The 27,303-nt window shown below is 37.9% G+C and overlaps 1 protein-coding gene and 1 non-coding gene across 3 annotated transcripts in view; both read right to left on the bottom strand.

Annotated features, from left to right (window-relative positions):
* Positions 1-27,303, bottom strand: part of SWAP70 (switching B cell complex subunit SWAP70) — a 70,301-nt gene that overhangs the window by 22,712 nt on the left and 20,286 nt on the right. Inside the window, exons 3-7 of one of the 2 annotated variants that reach the window (XM_037522651.2) lie at positions 15,785-15,958; positions 6,930-7,157; positions 4,910-5,056; positions 3,357-3,465; positions 1,000-1,181 (exon numbers count right to left, since the gene is read on the bottom strand). In XM_037522651.2, the coding sequence (XP_037378548.1) occupies positions 1,000-1,181; positions 3,357-3,465; positions 4,910-5,056; positions 6,930-7,157; positions 15,785-15,958 (840 nt within the window). The remainder of the gene's footprint in view (positions 1-999; positions 1,182-3,356; positions 3,466-4,909; positions 5,057-6,929; positions 7,158-15,784; positions 15,959-27,303) is intronic. The other variant, XM_054699368.1, reaches the window with a different exon arrangement.
* On the bottom strand, positions 2,351-2,488 carry LOC119256447 (small nucleolar RNA SNORA8). The gene has a single exon (XR_005127777.1). It is a non-coding gene; the product is annotated as a small nucleolar RNA SNORA8 (small nucleolar RNA).

Here is a 27,303-nt window from a genome sequence, read left to right as displayed (position 1 = left end):
CAGGACAAAGGTGCTGCACAGGACACAGAGGGTCTTTGTTGTTAGAGGGTACTCATTGACTCAAGGAAGACAAACTCAACCCACAAATGCCCCCAAATAAGGCCATGCCCACACACTGGTAGGATTCACCACCGCCACCAGAATTGTGTTATAACAAAGGAAAAAGTTCTCCCGGTGAACTTCTACTATCCTTGCACAGCCTCTGGTACTTGAACTCTTGGCTCTGAAATGAAGTTCTCCTTCTGATCCAGAAAGTATCTTTTACTCCAAATAGTAAGAAAAACCCACAGTGCTATGCTGAGGGTCTTACAAGGTATTCATGAGAGAAGGTGGGGGCCAAGAGGGAAAAATTTCAAAAGCAACATGTCCTTTTGAAATGTTGGTCACCAAAAATTCCCCTGGGCCTCCCTGGTGGCACAAGGGGTTAAGACACAACCTATGAAGCTGTCTGCAGCCACTTCAGCATGAGTTTGATTCCCTGGCCAGCCAGGGAGCAACCCACGTGGTGTAGCAGACCCCTCCTAACTCACCCACTGCTCCCCTCAGCAGTGTACTTTAGTCAATCTGCCTGTTCTGTTCCCCACTCTTTCTCTGGCGAACCCTCTCACCCCCCACACCTTTGGCCCATACCCCAGCTCTTGTATGCATAAATAAATAAATCTTAAAAAAAAAAAAATTCCCTTAGCGTCCTCAGAGGAATTAAAATTTCTCATCTTTCTCTGATAAAATTTAATTGTGTTCATTGTTCTAATAAATATGCTTAGTTCTGGTCAATAAACATCCTTAATATGCTGAGACCCTCATGCTTTCAGAGCTGAGAAAAACAGGGTGTCTCACTCAACAGTCTAGCTATACTTCCTAAGAACACAGTTCACTAAAAAACCTCCCCACAGTTGCATGAACCCGATCTTTGTACAACCAAAGCTTATTAGTAAAGACATTGGTTTCTGCAATGAAGTAGAGTGCCCTGCCCACCCCCAGCCCAGAGTCCACTCCCACCTTCCTGACGGTCTCCAGCTCCTGTTGTTTGTTTTCATTGGCAGCCTGCAGCTCCTTCATCTGTCGCTCCAGTTCCTCCTGCTCAGCCAGCAGCTTCTTCCGGAGTTCTTTCCGACGCTGGCGGGCTTCTTTGTGTGGTGGGGGGCTGCCCAGCTTCAACAGATGAATGGTAGAATGAATGGCTGTAAAAAAGATGTAGAAGGGAAAAAAAGGGAAATGCCCTTTATTCATTGTAAACCTGACAGGTAAATGACACAGTGGGAAGACAATGGACGGAGACCCAGTGTAGATTGTGATTGAGTAGAGGTGTGACTTAGACAAGCCACATAACCTTTTAGAGCATCAGTTTCCTCATCTCTAAAACAGAGATGCTTTCTAAAATCCCATCCAGCTCAAAATTCCACAACTTTGTATTATGTTTTCAAATAGATTCCAGACTCAGGATTATTGTATATATTTGAAAATTTTATATTTTCAACTCCCTTCTCCATACTTTTCAAAGGGCTAAATAAGAATAAGACAAAGGAAGGGCTAAGATCAAAATTACTGATATGATTTGCTACCTGGCTTGTTTAGTCTGCCCTTCATTTATGTCTTATCTCCCTAAACACTCCCTTCCTGATATATCAGAGACTACCAATTACTGAATATTTGCTATTATGCACATTATCTAATTTTTATATGAAATCTGATTTCTTTGCGTATTACTTTAATCATTTAAATTTAATTTTCCCAATGTTTAATACGTTTATACTGGTCAAATTCAATAGCATGAAAGTCTCCCTCCCACTCCTATCCCCAAATACTAGCTTCTCCTCATCAGCAAATAATGCTAATAGTTACTTGTGCATTTTTCCTGAACTATTTTAAAGCCTATAGAAAAAAATATGTCTATTTGATCTCTACCTTCTTTTGAGAAAATGGTGGTATAACATGCACTTCTGAATGCTGGTTTGTTCACTTAAGCTTTCTTGGAGTGCTTCCCATCCATAAAACACAGCACAGCACTCCACTCTGTGGCTGCGCAGCAACTTAATCAGCCATTTCCCCATTAACAGCCTGTTAGCAATCCATCACAAACATTTCTGCAATGATGTGACATTTTAAAATATGTGCAAGAATATCTTCATTATCTAAGTATGAACTCTCACAAAAACACTGAGCTAGGTGCCACTACTACTTTTCCACAGAAAAGAAAAGCAGCTACTCAATATGCAAGTGACCCAGGAAAGATAATTCAAACCAGATGCAATTTCCTCTAACTCTTTTTTTTTTTCTTTTTTCTTTTTTCTCAGCATTAGTTCCTATTGAACCTTCTACCCAACTTGTCAGTATGAGCAACTATCAGAAATAATGTATCAATAGAAATACCAGGTTTTACATGCACAAAGCCAAGAAAACAAAGGATGCCAGATACTGACTTGCTATTGCACTGGCCTTTGAACCCCCAGCAGGAAGGCACTGCTGAGTGCAGATACCAAGCAGTGCAGTCCTCAAACTCTTAACATAAAAAATGACCACAATTTTACCTATGTCCAAGAACATAACATTCTAAATTTTCTTCAGTGATTTTTTAAAAATCTCATATATTGTGTTTTCATTTTTTACTGATTTTAGAATAATTAGCATAAAAGAATAATTAGTATAAAATTATTAACTCAAAAGTTCATGTTTCTTGACATAATCTCGTGAAAGTAAAAGATCCTGAAAATTAGTTTAAGTATTCAAAATCTATTGCATAATTCCTCTTCTGTTTTTCATGCTACTAAAAACTCAAGATATCCACTTAATTTTTCATAGTCCTTTCTGAAAGGGAAATTTCAGAGTCTTTAAATAGTAAGAGTAGGGGCCTCCCTGGTGGTGCCAAGGGGTTAAATTGCAGCACTATGGAGCTATCAGCAGCCACTGCAGCACTCCCTCGCCAGGGAGCTGACCCACGTGGCACAGCAGACCTCTCCTGTCTCACACACTGCTCCCCTCAGCAGTGTATTTCAGTCAATCTACCTGTTCTGTTCCCCATTCTGCCTCTGGTGAATCTTCTCATACCCACCCCCACACCTGTGGCCTGCACCCCAGTTCTTGTATGTATAAATAAATCTTAAATGAATCAATTAAAAGTAAGAGTAAATAAAAACTTGTCTGTCCAGTTTACAATTTTACCCAAGTTCATGAGGCAAATGAAATTGATAAAATACTTGAAAAGTCCTCTTAATTTCTTCCCTTTCAGCTACTATATCACAGGCAGAAATAACTATAGAGAATGAGAAAACACTGCCTTAGTCTCGTCAATGAAACTCAAGAATAGAAAGTCAGAGCTCTCAAGTTATATTCTGACAAATAATAAAAATTACCCTTACCCTGAATCCACTCCTGCTTCTTCTTCTTATCTGAAGCACTGATTTCAAAGGTCTTATCAAAACATTTTATGAGAAATAGACATTTCTTTCCATCTTTGTCAGGCAAGGACTAAAACAGTAAGCAAAATAAGTATTCAATCTTAATTATTTAGGCAAATTTAGGTAAGACTCAAGGTCAATGAAAAATATCTATAAATGCAATTACTGATTTATTAAACCTGTTTCCTAGGCAACATTAATTATGGTAACAGTGACCCCTGAACAGTATACTATATCTGAACCAGAAGAATCAACATCTGATGGGGTGCCATGCTTTTCCTGAGCAGGCATTCATTACTGGAACCCTGGAAGGTATTATCCAGAAACTGTTATAACTAGATATAGACTCCTATGGGCTAGAGGCCTCTAAGCCAGGTTAATTCCCAGAACCATCTTATGTAGCATTCCTCTCCGTGCACCAAATATGGTGTTGACAAGTTGTGGTTCCTGCGTTATATCCTTGCAAGGAGACAGGTACGGCCTAATCTTCTGAGTCTCCATGTTCAGTTGATTCTAAGAAGACCCCTTGGTGGGTGTTGCACAACCTAAGGAATTAATACATACCCATTTCATCCATCATAATATAAATGAGATCTAGGGTATTTTATATGTGCTTCAACAATATAGATAAAAGTTCAGATATAAATTAAAAATTCAAAACTTTATGTTCTTGAGGACTTCCTTAAAGAATTAAAAGGCATGAATAAAGTGTCCTGAAAGGTACCCAAAGTATTCAAAAGGTAACACTCATATCTTCTTTTGTCTTATCTATTGTTTTCAAAATGGCCCAGGTTTTCCGATATATTCATGATGTTAAACACTGCCTTAATGAACATTGGTTTTATTTTCTTTTTATGACTCCGTTTTATTCCAAAGTTATTACTTCAATGTATAAGCGAGATTTTATCCCTACATTTTGTTTACAAGCATAAAACATAAAAGAAATTTACTTAGAAAAAAATGTCAGTTATCTTAACTTTTGGTATAGAAAGTATGGCAAAGAAATTCAGGGCTTGTTTAAAGGCTCTAGAGTCGGGGCCTCCCCGGTGGCGCAGCGGTTGAGCGCTGGGTTGCGAAGCTGCCCGCGGCCTCTGCGGCGCCGGTTCGATCCCCGGCTGCTCCCCGTCCGCCGGCGAGGGTCCCACATGGTGCGCAGACCTCTCCTGCCGTCCGCCGGCGAGGGTCCCACATGGTGCGCAGACCTCTCCTGCCGCCCGCTGCTCCCCTTAGCAGTGTACCTCGGTCCTTCTGCCTGCTCTGCTCCCTGCTCTGGCTCTGGTGAATTCTCTCACCCTCCCGCGCTTCTGACTGTACCCAGTGCATGTATAAACAAAACAAACAAACAAACCAGCAAAACAAATAAATAAAGCATGCCTCTATAAAAAAAAAAAAAAGATTTAAAAAAAAAAATAAATAAATAAAGGCTCTAGAGTCTAGAGGAAGATGAGAAACTGCTTGAGCAGCAGAGGGCAGCACCAGGTAAACCATGCAAAGAGGTAACAGAAGACTCCTACCTCCACACAGCAGTTTTCATCCAAGAGAATGTCTCCTTTCTTATCTTTCAGATCCTCACTCACATAATAAGAAATTATATTGGGTTTTAGTACAAACCAGCGTTCTGTCCAGTTTTTCCGTTTATGGCCTTTTTTCATCATGTAACCCTATGAGAAATTAAATTTGGTATAAATGCCTATCCTTTCATTTTAGAAGAGCTGATGTCTCTTCCTTAATATTTTTGCCTACTCCATTGCCTGATATAATATCCTGAATACAAGAATAGCAGTGATTCTACCCCTTTGTGGACCATGAACCCTTTCAGGATCTATGAAGGCCAGGCTCATGATACCCAGTCAAGTTCATACAAGCACATGCAGAAAAAGTTTGCATAGAATTTTAGACAGAGAGATAACTTCCCCCCAACAGTTATATACAGATAACAGACTTAGAACACCACAATGTTAACAGCGTGGTGGTTTTTATAGATAAAATGTAATAGTTGAGGTTTGTTTCAAGATAATACCAGAGAGTCAAAAATAGGATTAACTATGTATTGATGGTTACTGGGATAGGTACTGGGTATATTGAAGTTCAGTATACTATTCTATTATGTTAAACACACACACACACACACACACACAAGTGATTCTTAGTAAATTAAAACCTCAATCAATAAAAATGCTAAAAGGTATCAACTTAACCAAGTATATCTTCTCAACCAGTCACTTTCTGCATTTTCACCTAACCTGTTACTACTCTGGAAAATGAACTCTACTACAATGAGCAGAAAAAGAACTGGTCCAGTTGTTAGGATACTGTTTTCTACAAGTGTCTTCCATGCTCACAATCACAATCACTGTGCTTCTTTACCATATGTCAGCCTCAAAGATGTACAGTTCAAATTTTTACTTCAGCAAAACTACACATTATTTTAGGCCAAAGTGCTGCAGGTTCAGGTTTAAGAATTTTAAATGTTAACTCTATTAGGTACTGAGAGACTATAGTAGATTATATATATATCATTAAATATACTAGCTCTGCTGTAAAAATCATTTGATTATTCTATTTCTAATTCATGGACATTTAAGAAAAAGCTTAAATACTGAAATTCATCTGTAGTACTATATCCATCCTATTGAATGGATATTCATCCTATTGAATCTAGAAGTTCTCTTTGGATAGGAATCATGTCCCACACTTCCTGATAGCACCAAAATGCTATACCTATACAACTAACCCTCAATTAAAATTTACTGGTAAAGGAACAAAACAAACCACTTAATAAGCAAACAAAGAGAAATTTGAAATTGAAATTATTCAATATAATAATGTAAGAAGTTTGAAAGATTACTAAAAATATATAAACATATAATATATAAACATACATGTAAGTATATATAAATTCTTTTTAATAGTCATTAAGCTTGCCATATGTATAGCAGATGTATGCAGGTGCTAAGAAAATAATCTAATAAGAGAAATGTCATTTTGCTATATTAAAGGTTTCTTTTTTCTAAAATTAAGAGTACTTTTCTGATTTTATTAAAATAATACAGAATAATACAGAATCAAAGTTAATAAGTCCAATAATATGAAAGGAGTAATGAAAATTTACAAAAAACCCAGAATACAGAAACAATTACTTTTTAACATTTTGGTGAGCATCCTTCAGACAACTCTACATCTACATACACATCACATTCCATGAACAGGATTACAAGATATCTGCTGGGCAACAACCTGGTCTTTTCACTGAGCAATCTGCCATGGGGGTCTTCTTGGTTAGATGTGAGTGTGAATGTATATAGGACATGAAAACATTTTTAAGACGGTTTAAATAATCATAGTAACAATTCTTTCAAACAGTAACTTCTGAATGCTCGACTGTACTTCAAAATTGTGCCAGTAAATCTTTAAAATGAAGCTTTAAAACAGTAAAAACGAAAAAAGTATATGTTCATCTTTGTGATGAAAATGTATTTCATTTCAAAAATCAAATTAAAGAGGGAAGGAGAAACACAGTAATACAGGACTCACCTGTTTCAACACATCTAATATAAGTTCATTAAAGACTTCATTAATTGCCATGGAGACTGTCTGCCGATCCATGCCTTTGCTAAACTGTCCATTTCCAATAAGCTCAATAAGTTCCCATGCAGAAAGGCCATCCTTATTGTCATCAAAGTTGATTTTATAATGTTCAAATTGTTCTTGCTGCCAACCTCCTCCCATCGCTTCTGTAAGTTTCTTAAGCAGGTATTCAATCTATACGAAAATTTAAAAATTATTATTTTTTAGTTAAAAAACTTTTTAATGTATATATGTATCTATGTTACATTGATGCAGTCAATTTAGAAAATATTCTTTTATAGTTCAAGTTTAAAAAGTACAAGTTTAGGGCCTCCCTGGTGGTGCAAGGGGCTAAGACACAACCTATGAAGCTATCTGTAGCCACTGCAGCATGAGTTTGATCCCTGGCCAGGGAGGTGACCCAAGTGGCACAGCAGACCTCTCCTGACTCGCCTACTGGCTCCTCAGCAGTTCACTCAATCTGCCTGTTCTGTTCCCCACTCAGTCTCTGGTGAATCCTCTCACCACCCCACCCCCAACACACCTCTGGCCTATACCCCAGTTCTTATATGCATAAATAAATAAATCTTTTTTCTAAAAAAAAAAAAAGTACAGGGGCCTCCCCGGTGGTGCAACGGGTTGAACGCCGCGCTATGAAGCTGTGTGCAGCCTCCGCTGCGCATGTTCGATTCCTGGCCTGCCAGGGAGAAACCCACATGGCACCGCAAACCTCTCCTGCCTCGCCCGCTGCTCCCCTCAGCAGTGTCTTCGGTCCATCTGCCTGTTCTGCTCCCCACTCTGTCTCTGGTAAATTCTCTCACACTCCCATGCCTCTGACTGTGCCCCAGTTCTTATATAAATAAATAAATCTTAAAAAAAAAAAAAAAAAAGCACAAGTTTAAAAAAATCACAATACTATCAGGGAGAAGGTATTTCCAATATGCACATTAAAGTTTGAGAAGCACTATTCTAGCGAACCTATGACCAATCCTGACCCAGGTCAGGTTTTCCTCTTCTATGTCATTGCATTTAGCACACTGTTTGAAATTGTCTGTTTAGTCATTTACTTCCCCACCGTTTTCTGAATTCCTTATAACAGGAGGAAATATGTTTCACTCATCTTTGAATTTTTAGAACTTACCATGGTACCTAGAATTTAGTAGGATCAGTTAATGTTTGCTAAGTTTAAACAGACTAAGCGCCAATTTTCTCATGTATGAAGGGGCATAATAACACTCATCATATATTATGTCATCTACCTTCGGTACTGAGTGAACTATCATTCAATACTTAAAATTATACTGAAAAAGTATTCATGAAACAACAAAGCAAAGAAGAATCTGAAACTAAATTTATCTAAGAGTTCTACTGCATAAAGATCATGTAAATATTTCGACAAATGCTAAAGAAAAACAGAAATAGTAAGTATAATTTGTTAATACTGTGAATTGATTTTTTCCTTTCTCTTCCTTTTACTTCCATCAACTTGACTATTGTTTGTGAAAAAGAAAGCCAGGAAAAACATGTTTGCAAAGAAATGTACATTCACACATTATCACCAAGTCAAAAAATATCAAGTACTTTTGATTTAATTTGATGATACTATAACTGCTCTACTATGGAGATTATCTTATCCCCTATATCTAGCATGTGGAAGGTGTTCAACAAATGTTTACTTGCTGGAGAAAAATACATTTAGATCTTTCCTTTCTCTTGTTGAAGATATATCATCTATTGTTAAGTTTATCAATTATTATTATCATCTTGCCCCTTACCAAGTATGGAAGGATAGTCGGTGAAAGAGAAAAAAAGGAAATGACTAAGGAAAGAAAGGCAAGAGGAAACTAGAGAATGTATAGAAAAGCAAGGAGGGGGATAATGTCAAGAAGAGACTAAAGAAAGATGAGAAAGGGAAAAAAATTTAAAAGGGTATAAAGATAAAATATTGCCCAAGCTATAATATTGTAGAGCCATTAATATGTACAGAAGTTCAATAGCCAGAAGGCAGCAGAAAGAACCCAGGCTAATGATAATTTGGGGTAATAATAGTATAGGCCCAATGAGCAGTTTTCATAGTCAGGCCAATGGAGGCATATGCACAAGGCATGTGCAGGATGATGAAAAGTGGGCATGAAAAGACAGTGCAGTGCTTGACCACTCCACTACAAGTTAGGAAACAGCCATAATTCTTCCTCACCACTATGAACAAACCCAAGCTCTCACACTCTGAGCTTCAGAGCCTCTTGTATATGGGATGGTCTTTCATGTTTCTAACTCATGGTAGCAAGCTATTGGTTAGCTTGCTGGAGGCAGCTGCTCATCCTGAATTTTCCTAAAGGTGCTCTTCCAAATCCTTCTGAGTTTATCTGCAGTACCTAGCATCTGCTCAGCATTCCCAGTGATTGTGCCAACAAACTAATCTAGATTCATTTCCTGTTAACTTTCAACACAATTATATACTTATCATAATAAAATAAGGACAACTTAATTCATTATATTGGACCAAAGAGAGTCAAACATTGCCATTCTCTTCTATTCAATTGTACTAAATAATAAATCACGTGCTGCCCTGTTAGTCTCAAGTGGCCTGCCTCAATTCTAAGAGCTCATTCAGTTTCAGGAAGCAGCTTACTTCCTCCTTCCAACCAAGTTTCACCAAAAATAACAAAGAATAAACTTTCAAGTTGCATGTGATTTTTGAGGCCTTTGGCTCCACAATTTATTTTGTTAAAAGTTTCTTTCCCTGTCATCATTTAAAGGGGCCTTTATTGGTTTAATAACAATTCAGGTTTTATTTCATTGAGTCTTCTTAAAACTATTTCAGGTTTGATATTTAATTGCATAAAAGCAGTTCTACCAAGTAAGCCCACAACAGACACATCCTGTTTTGTTCTTGACTCTGTGGAAAATGAATACTAATGTGAAAACTATAATTTACAGACACATATTTCCAGGAATATCATTTGAAAAGTTATAAAACCATCCCAAAGGGGAACATAATATTTTTTAACTTTTGTGTAGAAAACAGAATCAAAAGCAGACTTATTTATACCACTTATGCTATTCAGATAACTACCACTGATATATTTCTTATATTGTATTAATTGAAGCTAGAGAATAAAATCTTACTTTAAAAACACCCTGGATTTAGACAAAATGTAAATGATCATTATCGTAGATGGAATAATGAAAACATAAATTTAAGCAATTACTTCAAATTTACTAAGCCTAAAAGCCATTGGTAAGATTATAAATTAAACTTATGTATACACTCATGAAAAATTAGAAATAACTTCAAATGCATGTTTTCACATTTAACTTTGTTAGATCCATTAAGTCTAAAATGAGGTCAAAGTAGTTTTTAAATGTTATTACACTATTTAGGAAGAAAGCAAACTAACAGAGAATGGCCACCTTAAGAAATATTATGACTCTAGTGTTTTCCACAAAATAATATGACCTTGAGTTTGCAGTGCTTAGTCAAAGGCCAGGAGATGTGCTAAGAGCTCAATAAATACAAGGCTGTTATTTAAACCTCAGGGGACTGGTTCAGCAGCCTGACAAAGCAATTCCACATAAATCTGTGGCAATGATCCTTTCTTTCCCCCAGTCAAGTACTCCTGGTCACAGGGGAATAAAATGTAAAACTAACTCTAATTCTACTTCTAAACATAAGAATGTTGAAGGAGTTAAGGACATCAAAATCCATAGTCTGAAGGGTAACCTGACGAGATATGCTGCCTGGCTGTTCTAACAAGTCAAAGAGGCTGTTCTCTTCTCAAATGAATGCCGCTTGTTTGGAAACACTCCTGCCAGCCTGCAAAGATGAAGGTAAGCATGTTGCAAGGTATTGGCTGTGCTCTGGAGCACAGTAAAGAACAGTCACAGACACACCAGGCTCATGAGGGTCCCTGTTCTTTGTACCAACTGGAGCAGAAATCTTTTGAGCTTCTTTAGTAAAGCAAACAGGAAGCTGATACTGACTGACTCCTTCCACAGCCTGAGGCTTCAGTGATGACTGAAAGTCAGTGACAGTCCTTCACATCCAGTAAGTGCTACCTGGAGGAATAAGTCTCCTTACTCATTAATTTCTATTTCAGAAATAAGGACAAGGTCCCTTTCAAGTACACCATGATGGAAAGAACCAAAACATCATGGGTTAGAGACCCACCCCACCTCATATTTCCAAAGAAAATACAAATGATTTTGGAACACTGAGTGTAACTACAAAATGTCTTAAAAGACAATACTGGAGATTTTATCAGCGTAATTCTTCCAACCAGCAGTTAGGTTGGAATATTGGTATATTTTTTCCTATATCTAACAATATTCCATTCTCTTCTATATATCTCTATACTAAGTAGGATCAAAAATTTCATGAACAAAAATTTCACAGCACATTTTTTATTTCTCCTTAACATACATGTAAAATTTCTTGTTATTAAGCACTAAGAAACTATTTCCACCACTACAGTGACACTGCTTTTTCCTTGATTACCAATGACTATACCTCATTGTTAAATCCAAGGGCAACTTCTCACTCATCACCCTCTAATTTTACTCTAACATCTAAAACCAGTAACTACTTTTTTCCTTTTTAGAACTTTTTCTTTCTTTGACACCTATGACTCAACATCTTCCCAGTTCTCCTACCTCAGACTGTTCAATTCAGCTTCCTTCACCAAATCTACTTCCTCTTCCTGCTACAGAAACAAGTCCCAAGGTTCTGTCCTTAGCACTTACTTCTCTCATTACAGCCTCTTCCTCTCTGACCTAACCTGCTCCTTCTCCCGCCCTGGCCTCTTACAAGCTTAAGATGTGCACTTCAGTTGAATATGGATAGCTCCACAAGGATGCTCAACCTAAAAAGCCAAATGAACCAAACCCATCATCATACATCACTTCCCCAATTAGTTGATTATCATATTATTCATTCACACACACACACACACACACACACACAGCCATTTAGTGAGCAGTCCTATATTAAATGCTTCATATATACCAACTATTTTAGTCCTCACAAGAACCTAGTGGAAAAAGTGGTCATTCCCATCCCCCATAGTTGAGGAAAACAAATACAGTAATCAAGTAATAAGTTCAAGGACACAGTTAAAAAATGGTAGAGTCAGGATTTAAACCAGGTAGTCTGATTTCAAAGGTCGTGCTTTAAACAACTACACTATATTACCTCCTGATTTCCCAGGCCTGAAACTTGTCTATAGTTTCCCACCAGCAGGCACTAAGAGCTTGATCCTGTGACATCTACATCCTTCCCATCTGGCCATCTTCTCAACTCTCACTGACACTATTAATACTTTAGTCCTCAATGCCACTGACCTTCTCTAACTTCCCATCTTTCACACCTCCATATTTCACCATAAATATACCTGTCACTCAAAAAAATAACAACAACAATAATAATAATTAGCAGGCAACTATAAATCAGAGCCATTCTGCAAGGGATAGGGAGGCAGAGGGATCAAATCAGCAGAGGGAAGAGCACAAGGGACTATGGTGATGGTTCACAGGTGAACTGGTGGTAGAAAATTTACAGGCACTACACCTGAGAGGAGAAAGTATACATTGTACAAAAATGAACAATGATGTAAAATATATATAATTTTTTTATAATTTTTTTAAAAATGAACAATGAGGACCTCCCCAGTGGCACAGTGGGTTGAGTGCAGTGCTGTGAAGCTGTCTGCAGCCACTGCAGTATAGATTCGATCCCAGCCAGCTGGTGAGAATCCCACATGGCGTGGCAGATCTCCTGTAGCACCCACTGCTCCCCTCAGCAGTGTATTTCTGTCGTCTGCCTGTTCTGCTCCCTACTCTGTCTCTGGTGAATCCTCTCACCTTCCCGCACCTCTGGCCTATACCCCAGCTCTTGTATAAAAATAAATAAATCTTTAAAAAAAAGAACAATGATGTAAAATATGTATACTTGTCACTCTTCTACTCAAAAATCATTAATGGCTCAGAGCTCCCCACAACCTTCAGGGTAAAGTCAGAACTCCTTCCAGCTTCATGTACCACCATCTTCTTTACAGTTATCATGTTCCAGTTAGAAAGGGTCATTCTTTTTGGCTGCCAAGTATATAACTCCCTTCTTATACCTATATTGGGAGTTCTTTACCTCCCAATATAGAAGCAAAATGTGCAAATGTACCCTTTCCAAACCTCTTCTGCAGCTAGCTTATAGAGCCAGATCAAAGCCATACCAATTACATGACTCATCACCTGACTGTGAAATGGGATATGGTTGGTGGACTCTGTAGAGAACTCTCCCTGGCAGCAAGAATAGATGCAGAAAGATCTGAGTTCCCAGGAGGCACCCAGTGTGCAAGGCTGGAGGTATGCCATGGCACCAGTGAGACACCATGAGGGTCATGACAGCAGCATTTTCCTCATGGTTCTTCGCTGGGATCACCAGCTACCTTTCCTCCCTCCACATTCAGCTTTTTAGTCATCAAGGTGATACTGTAAGGTACCCAACATCCTTTTAAAAAATTCCTTTTTGGCTTTAGTCAGTCAGTCCATTTCCCAATAAGCATCCTGACAGGCAATTCAGTCAAGCTGCACAAATCCCTCATCTTTTACTTTCTTGCTTCATATAACCTTGCCTTTTACTTTCTTGCTTCAGGTAACCTTGCCCACTATTTCCTCCACCCAGAATTCTCATCTGCCTTCTTCTCCATTAGTCAAAATTCTTCTTGACTACTAAGACCCAGCACAAATGCTACTTTCCCCACAAATACTCAGTGAGTGTTTTCTAAGGGTCAGGCATTCTTCTCATTTGATCTTTACAAGAATGGCAGAGGTAGATACTTGCATTATATTAGTTGAGGAAACTGGAGCAAAAATAAATTAGGTAACTTGCCCAAAGTCACGTAGTTAGTGAACAATGAGTCAGAATTCAAATTCAGGAAATGTGGCTCCAGACCCCTGCTCTTAACCAGGTAATAGAAATTAAGGCCCACAACTCAAATAGCACAGAGGCCAAATCTGACCCACAGCATGTTTTTATACATCCATGATCTAAGGACAGCTTTTACACTTTTAAGCGACTAGGTGCGGGGGAAGAGGAATCAAACGAATAATATTTTTAACCCATGAAAAGTAAATAAAAGTAAACTGAAATGTCAACATTCATTTCACTGAAGCACAGAAACATATGTGGCTGCTTTCATGCTCAAACAGCAGCTGAGTAGTTGCAACAGAGGCAATATGGGCCCACAAAGCCCACAAAGCCTCAAATATTTACCATCTGGCCCTTTACTGAAAATGTTTAAGACCCTGCTTTTAACAACTATATTATATTGACTCTCTTAAAAAGCATTCCCTCAGAGACATACTGCAGGGGAGGAGGAGGGAGAGGGATCAGAAAGAAGAGCACGGGACGGTGGTGATGGTGCCTTGGGGAAGGAAATTCTATGGGGACTCAATCTGAGGGGTGAGGGAAGCAAATATTGTCAAAAAATTTTTAAATAAAAAAAAAAGCATTCCGTGATGCCTTTCTTCCAACCAAGCTGGAATAAATCTTTATCGTCTGTATTTACATCTATCGCTCTTAAAACAGGTAGTCTCTTTTGCTTTGAATTACATTGACTTGTTTTTCCCCTTTCAGCAAACTGTAAATTCCTTAAAGATAGGGATAACCTTTTGAAAACATGCCTATTTTAGTATCATAGCTTCAGCTTTAAACAGATACCCCTAACATGAACACTATCAGAGAAATCATGGAGTAGGCTTCACATTGGTAGGATGGCTAATAATGGGCATCCTCAACTACTACTGGTAGCTGTATAAATTAGTACAGTCTAAAGGGCAGTTCTGCCTTGTTGATCTAATACTTTGAACTGTGCATTTCTTAGTACAGAAATTCCACTGCTGGAAATTTATCCTAAGGAAATGAGCAGATTAGAGTGCAAAACGTATGCAATAATAGTAGTCTTAAGAGTTAACCTATTTATTGAGCTAAGTCCTTTAAATGCAGAACTGAGCTAAGCACTGAGCTAAGTCCTTTAAATGCAGAACTACACACTCTGAGGGTAAACAATGTTATAAGGATTTTTTCCCTATATTTTATAGATGAGAAAATTAAAACTCAAAATGGCAAATAATTTGTCCAAGATTAAGGAATTACAGATAGCTTTTTTAAAGGGAGTGACAACAGTTGATTTTAAGTTTACATATTATTAGCCCTTTCTAAATTTACTATTGTAATAAGTGTGTATTACATTTATAATAGAACAGTAAGAAATCACAGAAACCTTACTCTTGTATTTGCCCTCTACCCCACCTCCCCCCCGCCCCCAACCGCTTTGGGAGCTCAGGGAAAATAGAACAAAAACAGTTTTTCATTTTTTTGGAAAGATGGTAAAAAAGTCACCATCCTGGACTCTGAAATAAAAATAGGATTTCCTCACAGATCAGCCTTGGAAACAGCATTTTGGATTCTATATGTTTCCCATATAGCGGCACTAAGCCAGCTTTTCTGATTTTTCCAATATGCAAGTAGAGAGAAAATTATGTTGTGCCTTATACTGAATAAAGAATCTTTTGACATGAGGATGAATATTTATAATTACAGCAATTTAGAAAGGAAGAGCCCCACCCTATCTGCAAATCTCCAGGGGTATCACATGATCCCAAATCACTAAGTTTTAGACTTTTCTGAATTCCAGCTGTTGTGTCTGATTAAAAAAATAGCAGTCCAGGACCTCCTATATCTATACTCAGTTAATATAAATATTTCTGAGCTAGGTCTATTAAATGTTGAGATGGTCATTTTAAAACTTCTGAGAGCCACACCTTACCTCTTCTGGAACAATAATTAATGGATACTTGTCCTCTGATAAAAAGTTGAAAATAACCCATACTTTAAATGCATCTTCTTCTGTAATGAGCAGGGGACTTTTTGTGAGGTTTTTTTTGACACAGAGGGTCCAACACATTCTATTAAATTCAATCTTGTCAAAGTTACCTTGAACCTAAAAAGGAATGAGAAAAAACTCCTAAGAACCAGTCCAAAATAAGCGATATGTAAGCCAAGTAAAACAGAAAGACAAAGCTACAGATTTCCATGTATAATCAATTCACTTGCCCAATAACTATTTCCAAAGTATTTGCTTAGGTACCACATTTTTAATGGCTCAATTAAGAATGTTATATTTAGTCTGATACTGAAATATCTGTCCATAACACTCACTCAGCACACAAAATACTGGCTTCTTGAATCATTGTATCTCCTAAATAGACTACCAATCCTCACACACAGAAGAAGCTGAGGATGCCAATACTCAATATGAGCCACATGCACATATTTTTCATCTTTACCTAGATAGTCAGATACATTCTTTTGGGAAAAACTGCTAAAATGAAATTTTAAAAAGACAGCCCTGCCACTCAGTTAATTATACATTCAGCATCCCCTCAGTGTCTACTGTGAGCAAAGTACTATGCTACCAATTAAGGATATAAGATGAAGAACTTGGTATCTGCTCTTAGAATATTCAGTTTAATAGTGAAAAGAGATACAAATAAATTTTCATGTAACACCATGTATAATGCAGCAGATTTTCAGTCATTCAGCAGTAAAATATTTGGACAGTAATAATCATCTGCAAGGGACAATGTACAGATATTTAATATAAAACTAGTCCACATCTCCAAAGAATGTAAAGATAATTACAATATAGTAATACGTACTGTAACAGAAGAGCAGAGGGTTTTGTGAGAACATTGAGGAGCTAACCCAATCTTAGAATTCGGGGAAGACTTGCAAAAAGAGTGACAAAAGAACTGAATTCTAGAGGAGCATCTAGAGTCAAACACACCAAGAACAGAGTAAAATATTCCAGGTAGAACAGAACGTGAAGACCAGAAGCAGAGACAACCATGGAGTCAGTTTGGAAGAACTATAGGAAGTTTAATGTGAATGGGGCACTTGGTGCTGGAGGTGGTGTACGTCAAGGCTCTTCATAAGTGCAAATAACAGAAACCACTTTGGATTTCTTTAAACAGAAAAGAAATTTAATAAACAATGGGTAACTTCACAGTTCCAACACAAGCACTGAAAAATCTAGGATCTGAAACTACGCTGTTACCAAACTAGGCTAGGCAGTCAGACCCACAGCTGAAAATCTGGGAACAGCATGGTGGAGACACCACCATCAGTGCAATATGACCCTGTTGCTACTGACTCAGTCCTAGATCCTCTGTGTCACTCACTGAAGATTCAAATCCCATTTACTGAGCCTATTCCTATGCCCAGCTGTCCTATGCTCCAGCTGTCAGGAGCAAGGAAACTGAGTATTTGAACATTTCCATCTCTGAGATATGAGACCTGTCACCCCTCAAGATGCTGTGCAATTTTCCAAACATGAGAAAAGATTTCAAATGCTGGACAGTCAACAATGACAAATGGGCACTGTGTGTGATCCGGTGAAAGAAGACCAGATCACAAAGACTCTTATTTATATTTCATGTTAAGAAGTCAAAATTTATTTGTACTTAAAGAGTGGAATGGACTAACACACAATCAGCATTTTCTGCAGTGTGGAGCCAAATTCTGGGACAATATGGTAGATGTACTGGAGTAAGCAGAATGGATGACAGGACAATATAAGCAAAGCATCTCTTTTTTTCTTTTTTTTTAAAGATTTATTTATTTATTAGATGACTGGATCAAGAAGATGTGGTACAGATACACCATGGAATATTACTCAGCATTCAAAAAAGATAAACACATGCAATTTGCAGCAACATGGATGGCGCTGGAAGGGATCATGCTCAGCGAAAAAAGCCAGAAAGAAAAAGGAAAAATACCGATAGTCTCACTCATAGCAGGAATCTAGAAAACTTAAATAAGGGACCAGGAAAATGAATAACTATAAGAAAGAAAATATCAAAATCAACAAACAACTATGAACCAGAGACATTCTATGGGGGTGGGGGACGGGGAAAGGAGGGGTTGGGGTCAAATAAGGGGGTTATAATTGTATGGGGAATATAAAAATAAAATTTAAATAAATAAAAAAAAAGATTTATTTATTTATTTATTTATTTATTTATTTATTTATACACGCACTGGGTACAGTCAGAAGCACGGGAGGGTGAGAGAATTCACCATTGACAGAGCAGGGAGCAGAACAGGCAGAAGGACCAAAGTACACTGCTGAGGGGAGCAGTGGACATGGCAGGAGAGGTCTGCGTGCCATGTGGGACCCTAGCCGGTGGCCAAGGATCTAAAGGGCACTGTAGAGGCTGCGGGCAGCTTTGCAGCCCAGCGCTCAACCGCTGCGCCACTGGGGAGGCCCACAAAGCATTTCTTTTTAGACAGACAGGAACGAAGTGTTGTGAGTAATATAAGGAAGAAGTCACTTGATTCTTCCTTGCAGAGAGAAGTTTTTCTTGATTTCTCACTAGAATTTGTGGTTAGGAAACCAGTTTCTGTGGGATCAGAAGAAATGCTTTGCACGCTCCCTCTAGCACCAGAGCTCAGCCTGTCACCATTTCTCATGTCCCTAGTGCAAATAATTGATCCCATGAAGAGAAAGCTGTGCTGCTGTTTCTTTTTCTTTTTTTTTCCCCTTTTAACACCATTTATTGAGGACTTAGATGTTCCTGGCATTTATATGCAATTTCTCACTTAAACTTCAGATTAGCCCATGCAAAGTTAAATATTGTTCCTATTTTACAGGTCAAGAATCAAAAAAATCAAGTACCAAATTTACATAATTAGTAAATATCAAAACCAGAGCTTAACTCAAAGCTCAAATGCTGGCTCTTTTCATTATAGCAAACTACTTGCAGAATTCAGTAGATGTGGCACTTTTACATGATGGAAGAAAACTGCAGAACTAGTTCCAGAGGCCGCCACCATTAACTCTATCCACCCAAACCCCTAAAAAGCAGTAAGTGGAAGCTAGGCCACACAGGGGAAATGACATGAGCACAAAAGGATACTGCCTTGCTCTGAGGAACAAGAAGTGATTCCATGTGGATACTGTGGTAGATAACAGGGTGCCTGAGGGGGAATAGAGGATTTGTGACTGGAAAAGCAAACTCAGATCAAATTCCAAAGAGCTTTATAATTTTAAGAAATAAGCTATAGGAGAACCCCCAACTGAAAGGTTTTAGAGGAGGGGGCCTCCCTGGTGGCCTAGGGGTTAAGTCTCAGCACAATCAACAAAGCAGCCTGAGTTTGAACCCCAGATCAAGGAGCTAACCCACACACGATGCAGCAGACCTCTCCTGTCTCGCCCACTGCTCCCCTTAAGTAGTGTATTTCAGTAAATTTGCCTGTCTGCTCCCCACTTTGTCTCTGGTGAATCCTCTCACCTTCTGCACCTCTGGCCTGTACTCCAGTTAGTCTACGCATAAATAAATAAATCTTTTTTTTTTAAAAGGTTTTAGAGAAAAGAATACACAGGTTACATTCAGCCCAGATTAGCACTTTGCAGAAAAGTAGATATTTAAGGCATACCTTATTGTATATTGATTGAAGACTGCAAAGAAAAGTTTTCCGAAAGACAGGAAAGGAAATTGCATGAGCAAAACCATGGCAGGATAAGCCCACATTTTGTAGAACAAGCACATTCCACCATGTTTAGAGAATAATAACAGGATGCAAAGGACAAAAACATAGGAGGAGGAGAGATAAAGTGCTCAGTCACAGGCATCTTCAACTTGAAGTGCTGGTAAGACGTTTGGATAGAGGAGCCCAAAAACTATCAAACAAATGGAACTATAAGCTAAAAAAAGGAAGAGGCATAGATGTGTGAACTGTCTGTAGCCATGATGGTCAATGAGATGATTGAGACAATGTAAAGTACGAAAAGAGCTGAAATTGGGCCTCCTCGGTGGCGCAGTGGTTGAGCGCTGGGTTGCGAAGCTGCCCGCAGCCTCTGCAGCACTGGTTCGATCCCCGGTCACTGGGCAAGGGTCCCACATGGTGAGCTGACCTCTCCTGCTGCCCGCTGCTCCCCTCAGCAGTGTACTTTGTCAGTCTGCCTGTTCTGTTCCCCGCTCTGGCTTTGGTGAATTCTCTCACCCTCCCGCGCTTCTGACTGTACCCAATGCTTGTATAAATAAATAAATCTTTTTTTTTTTTTTAAAGATAACATTGCATGCATTCTTCTGCAACTTTTTTTTTTTTTTAAATAGAGGCATGTTTATTTATTTATTTATTTGTTTGTTTGTTTGTTTTATTTATACATGCACTGGGTACAGTCCGAAGCGCGGGAGGGTGAGAGAATTCACCAGAGCCAGAGCAGGGAGCAGAACAGGCAGAAGGACCGAAGTACACTGCTGAGGGGAGCAGCGGGCGGCAGGAGAGGTCTGCGCGCCATGTGGGACCCTCCTCCGGTGGCCGGGGAGCAGCCAGGGATCGAACCAGCGGCGCGGAGGCCGCGGGCAGCTTCGCAACCCAGCGCTCAACCACTGCGCCACCGGGGAGGCCCTAAATAAATCTTTTTAAGAAAGAAAAGAGCTGAAATCAAAAACAGAAGTTCAGGGACTACACACATTCACAAAGTGACAGGAGGAAGAGGAATTATGATGACTGAACGAGCAGTCAAAGTGGTAGAAGAACCACAAAGACATGAAAACTGAGTGAAGAAACAATTAAGAAGGTTGATCAACAGTGCCAGTGCAATGAGATTATGTATCCCTGAAACCCACAGTGTTATTGTTACCTCAATTTTTTAAAAGCATATTTAATTTCTCATAAGTTTAGACATCATTTTTAAAACGGTGCTAAATGCCACAGAGAGATTAAGGAGAAGAAATTTAAGAAAAGACCACTAGTTCTGCAGTTCAGTGGTCACTAGTAACCTTGAAGAGAGCCAAATAGGGCCTCCTGGGTGGTGCAGCGGTTGAGCGCTGGGCTGTGAAGCTGCCCGTGGCCTCTGCAGCGCCAGTTCAATCCCTGGCCACCAGCAAGGGTCCCACATGGCGAGAAGACCTCTCCTGCTGCACCCGCTGCTCCCCTCAGCAATGTATTTGGTCAGTCTGCCTGTTCTGTTCCCGGCTCTGGCTCTGGTGAATTCTCTCACCCTCCCACGCTTCTGACTGTGCCCAGTGCTTGTATAAATAAATAAATAAATCTTTAAAAAAAAAAGAGAGAGAGAGAGCCAAATACTTTGAGTAAAAGCAGATTGCAATGGGATCAGAAAACAAACAAATTCTCCATAAGCTAATTTATCCAAGAAATATGCAGTGTTTTTTAGGTCCAAGTTCACTGTATCTTTCTTAATTGTATTAAGTTATCTGTTTGGCTCATTCTTCTAAATGTAATTTATTATTTCATTTAATCATATTCAAAGGTAGAAAGCATGTTGAATGACAGCATTTACTTTTTTTTTTTTTAAGTACAAAGTCAGATCATATACAAAAAAATCTAACTAGGGCCTCCCTGGTGGTGCAAGGGTTAAGTCTCAGCACTATGAAGCAATCCGCTGTAGCACAAGTTCAATTCCCCACTAGGGAGATAACCCACATGGCGCAGCAGGCCTCTCCTGTCTTGCCCGCTACTCCCCTCAGCAATTTATTTCAGTCAATCAATCCACTTATTCTGCCCTCCACTCTGTCTCTGGTGAATCCTCTCACCCCCTGCATAAATAATTTTTTTTAAAGGATTTTTTTTTTTAAGGAGAACTCTTTTTGTTTTGTTTTGTTTATTTATTTATTTACTTTCTTATTTATTTATACATGCACTGGGTACAGTCAAGCACGAGAGGGTGAGAGAATTCACCAGAGCCAGAGCAGGGAACAGAGCAGGCAGAAAGACCGAAGTACACTGCTGAGGGGAGCAGCAGGCGGCAGGAGAGGTCTGCGCGCCATGTGAGACCCTCCTCCAGTGGCCCGGGAGCAGCCGGGGATCGAACCGGTGCTACAGAGGCTGCGGACAGCTTCGCAACCCAGCACTCAAAACCGCTGCGCCACCAGGGAGGCCCCATAAATAATTTTTTTTAAAAATCTAACTAATATATTCAATGGTTAAAAGCTTTTGCTCTTAGATGAGTAACAAAATACCCATTCTTATCACTTCTATTCAACACAGTACTGAAAGTCCTAACCAGGGCAATTAGGCCCCCCAAAAAATTATTTATATATATATATATATATATATATATATATATATGGCATCCAAATCAGAAAGGAAAATTTTTAATTATCTTTGTTTAAAGATTACTTGCTCTTATATGAAGAAAACCCTAAAGATTTCTCTCTCTCTCTCTCTCTCTCTCTCTCTCTCTCTCTCTCTCACACACACACACAGAGCTATTAGAACTAATAAATTCAGTGAAGTTGCAGGATACAAAATCAACACTCAAAAATTCAGTTGTGTTTCTATATACTAACAATGAACAATCTGAAAAGGAAATCCTGAAAACAATCCTATGCACAATAGCACCAAAAAGAATAAAATATTTTAAAATAAACTCACCCAAGAAGGCAAAGACTTAAATCTTTTAAAAACTATAAAACACTGCTGAAATAAATTTAAAAAGGTATAAATAAATGGAAAGACATTCTGTTTTTGTGAATTGGAAGACTTCATATTGTTAAAATGTCCATATACCCAAAACAATTTACAGATTTTATGCAATTTCTACAAAAATTCCAATGGCATTTTTTTTCTTTTTGCAGAAACAGAAAACACCCTAAAATTTATAAGGAATCTGAAAGGACCATGAATAGTCAAAACAATCTCGAGAAGAAGAAAGCTGGAGGTTTTGCACTAACTGATTTCCAAACATATCACAAAACTACAGTAATCAAAACAGCATGGTACTGACATAAAGATCAAATGAAAGGAGAGCCCAGAAAGAAATCCACAGATATGGCCAAATAATCTTCAACAAAGGTTCCAAGATACCAGAATGAGAAAAGGATAGTATTTAAGTATAGAGATAACAGAGATTACTGATGGAAATTAAGGGAAAACATAATTTATTAAGAAAATATGTATCTTACCATCTAGAGTATATCTCTATTAACATTTTGATCTATTTGCTTTCAATCTGTGTTTTTAAAATATGTTTATTTTTCAAGTTTAGATCACAGTGAGCATTACATTACTATTGCCTTTCCGGGTCATTAAATTTTTTTGTAAATGTGAGTATTCAAATAAAAATATTAAATGTGTATAAAAAAACACCAACATTTATTTAGAACCTTTGTTGTACTGCCACTATGTTAAATGTTTTAACAAGTGTTCTAATTAGGTCTTTGTATCAAATTTGTGGATTTGGTACCATGATTACCACCATTGTAAAGCTGAAAAGATTGCGTCTTGAGTTAAATTGCTTGCTTAAGGTCATCCAGCTAATAAGTAGTATTCTAATAATATATAATAGTTTATACAATACTTTGTAAGTATTCTCTTTTGGGTGGAATTTTCATTTTTTATACTCTTAAAATAATAGTGACTCTCCAGGTAAATCTTTACCTAACTCGGATTCTCTTTTTAAGATAGAATCTTTGAAGTAGAATTATCAACCAGAACATGAAATTTTTCTGAGAAAATTAATTCTGTAATTTCTAAAGCATCAAATTGGTCACTTTACTCATGCAGAGAACTGTCTCTCTGTACTGGAATTAGATGAAAATTCTAATTTAGAGAACATGTGAGTTTAGTTAGTTCAGTTCTGTAAATATTCTGACAGTGAGTCAGAACTGTGGTCAACAGTATTATCTTCTTCACATGTATGGATTTTGGTGAAAAGCAAAAATGTTAAAAATAGAAACAATTATATGTATTTCTTTCTAAGAAATTATCTTCCATTTGGATGCCTTGAACTAACTGGCAGTTGTCTTAGTTTTTTGAAAGATATGGACTATTGACTTAAAATGTGAGATATCAACTAGAATTTTGGAGCATTGTTTGTATCTTAGATGAGATGGAGTATGGAATCACAGACTTCTAAACCTTCTAGAGTTACATGGGACATAGAGCTCATCTCAATTCATAGTTTTATTTTAACTCAGAAAGTGTTAAATATAGAATCCATACTCTTCAGTAACTTGCTATGCTATTGCTTTTAGGTGAAAGTCGAACATTCTTACCATGGCCTCAGGGTCACATTTGATTTAATGCCTATCAGCCTCTCTAGCCTTCTCTTCTACTCTCCCCTTCTTGAGTACTCTACTGCAGTCACACTGAGCTCACTGTTCCTCAAATTAGTAAGACCATTCCTGCCACTGCATCTTCACACAGGTTTCTTCCTCTGCTGTAAGGGCTCCTCCACCCATTACATGTAGCCAGTTCCTACTCATCCTTTAGGTCTCAGCTTGATTATTACTTTCTAAGAGATGTTTCTCCAGGTCTTCCCAGAACTAACCAACTCTCCCCTATATTGTATTGTCACAGCATTCTGTGCTTTTCCTTCATAATACTTACCAGTTTTCATCATAGAGGTGGTTGTATTTTTGCTGTATTAGAAGTAATCAGATTTCCTCTCTACAGTGTAATTTCTGTTATAGCAAGAAATTATGCACTTTAAATAGCTAAACTGTGTGGTATAGAAATCATATCCGAATAAATTTATTTTAAAAAGTAAAATTTCTTTAAATTATCTCATTCTTAAATTACATTGTTAGCCAAAGTGCTCAACATAGTTATCCATAGCCCTCAGCATGAAACTTCTTTATTCACTCAGAAGTTTGTAATCCTGTACACTTCACAAATATGATGGAAATGTACAGTGATCAACTTGGCCACTGTGCCAAATCAATATTATATGACTTTCTAGCAACAATAAAATAATAAAAAATAATATAGGCTAAAGGAACCATGCAAAAGCAAGGTTTAGGGATATTTAAGAGCAGTACCGCTTCCCATTAAATGACCGTTGCTAGGCACATACCAGAAGACATTATGAGTGTTCAAGGCATATTTATCAACTACAGAAGAAATTTGAAACCTCATTTTATGGAAAAATATAATTGACTTAAAAACAGCAAGCATCAGGTAAGAGAGCATACCAAGGAGAAAAACATGAATGTCAGCTAGGAAAACAGAATGCAGAGACTGCTAGTCTCTAGAAGGGAAATTATTTGAACTGATATATTTCTTTTTTAAAAAAAAAAGATTTATTTATTTATGCATACAAGAACTGGGGTACAGGCCAGAGGTGTAGGGGTGAGAGGATTCACCAGAGACAGAGTGGGGAACAGAACAGGCAGAATGACTGAATTACACTGCTGAGGGGAGCAGCAGGTGAGTCAGGAGAGGTCTGCTGCTCCATGTGGGTTTGCTCCCTGGCTGGGGATTGACCTCATGCAGCAGTGGTAGCAAATAGCTTCATAGGCTGCATTTGAACCCCTTCCACCACCAGGGAGGTCTCTGAACTGACATAGTTCTTAGTGTGTTTTTCCTTCATTTGTGCATGTGTTTCCAAGAAACAAACAAACAAAAAAAAAAAAAGGGTTATGTTAGAAAGCAGTAGATTCCCCAATTAGGAGTTGGTATATTACCAATGGATTATTGTTTTTAAGCATATAGCCCAAACCAACTTTTAACATACAGAATCAGGGGAAAGAATTGACAATGTTTGAGACCAAAAAGGCTAAATGGCTATTAAAGAAATCTCATGGGCCTCCTTGGTGGTGCAAGGGTTAAAGTCTCAGCTCTATCAAGCTATCACCAGCCACTGCAGCATGAGTTCAATCCCTGGCCAGGGAGTTAACCCACATGGTGCAGCAGACCTCACCTGTCTTCCGCTGCACCCCTCAGCAATGTATTTCAGTCAATCCACCTGTTCTGCTTCCCACTCTGATGAATCTTCTCATCCCTCACACCTCTGCCCTGAACCCCAGTTCTTACATGCATAAGTAAATCTTTTAAAAAAATCACATGAAAGAATTAGATTGCTCCATAAACATGTTTTGATATAATCTATTGGGACTCAGTACTAAAAATATAAGAACTATAGGACTTTCTTCAATTATTCACTGTTAGATAATTGGTATAGTGTTTCTTTGCCTCCCCCATAAAAAAATGCCCCATAAACATGTTTTTGATATAGTCAATTGGGACTCAGTAGTAAAAAGGTAAGAACGATATCACTTTCTTCAATTATTCACTTAGATAATCAAGTATAGTGTCTCTCTGACTCCCCTTCCCCCCAAAAAAAGTTCACAAAAAATACTTCCCAGATGTTAACAGAATTATATCCTTTAGTAAAGAAAGAATTTAATAAATAAGAAAAAATAATAGATAACGGCATTCTGGGAAGGCAAAATATTTAGTATAAGAACAGACATGTTAATCATCCGAAATTACAGAAAAGCTGAAAGTAAATTCTATCAATGTGAAGAACAATAGGAATGATTGTGAACAAGCAAACAGAAAAATACATGGAATTATTTTTTGAAGTTGAGTTTCAATAAAATTTCTTTCTTGGTCCCAATCCCTTCAGAATAACCTCTGAAGGCAAAACCTCTAAACCAACATAGGGGAAACCAATCAAATGAATATTAAGGCACTTATTAAGATGCTTGTTAAGAAAAAAGAATCATCTTAAAATATTTGTAAAAGAACCTAAGAGAACTGGATAGAGACTGAAACAGTTTGAGATTATCAGAAAGACTTTTAAACTGCTCCACTTCTGCCCTAATCACTCCACCTCTGTCCCTATATATCCAAATCACTGGAAAATATAATAATTCTGGAACAGTTAATCTCTCAACAGTATGATCAAAGAAAGCTGGTCAAAAAGGTAAATACTTAGGTTTAAAATCTACCCATTCTTAAGCTAGGTTCTGTTTTTCCTGATTTAAATGGAGATATAATTCCAATTATGCATCACAGGATTAACATGAGGATCAAGTGAAGCAACACATAGCTAGATATGTCTGTGTGTGTATCTGAAAATGTTTAGTCATTGCATCTTACTTTCCTTGTATAACTAATATCAATCTCTAAATTTTATGCTAACATTCAACAGTTTACTATTGGCATTTTTTCCAACCAACTTTCAAAACAAGGCAGTAATCCTTTGCTCAGAATAAACCCACACCATGGAAACTTTGGCTGCTTTATTTGGATTGAAGGTCTGGCAAAATTCCACTCCAGGTGGCTAACCAGTAATAAACAAGGACTCACTGTTTCATCACATCCTCACTGACTCTGTGTATAAGTTTTTCTCCAAATTTAGTGACTTTTTAAATGCTGCTATATTTATCCCAGTTAAGAAACTATAAAATACTTAAATACTAAAACAAAGAACATTTTAAAAATTAAAATTCAAGATACCTGAAGAAAGCTACACTAAGGAGAACAAAATGCAGTATTAGGGTACATCAGTGCAAGACATTAAATCATGCT

Source organism: Talpa occidentalis, unplaced genomic scaffold, assembly GCF_014898055.3.
Source record: "Talpa occidentalis isolate TD23 unplaced genomic scaffold, MPIMG_talOcc4v2.1 talOcc4.3, whole genome shotgun sequence".
In the NCBI taxonomy this organism is placed as follows: domain Eukaryota; kingdom Metazoa; phylum Chordata; class Mammalia; order Eulipotyphla; family Talpidae; genus Talpa; species Talpa occidentalis.
This window is presented reverse-complemented; position numbering and strand designations above follow the sequence as displayed.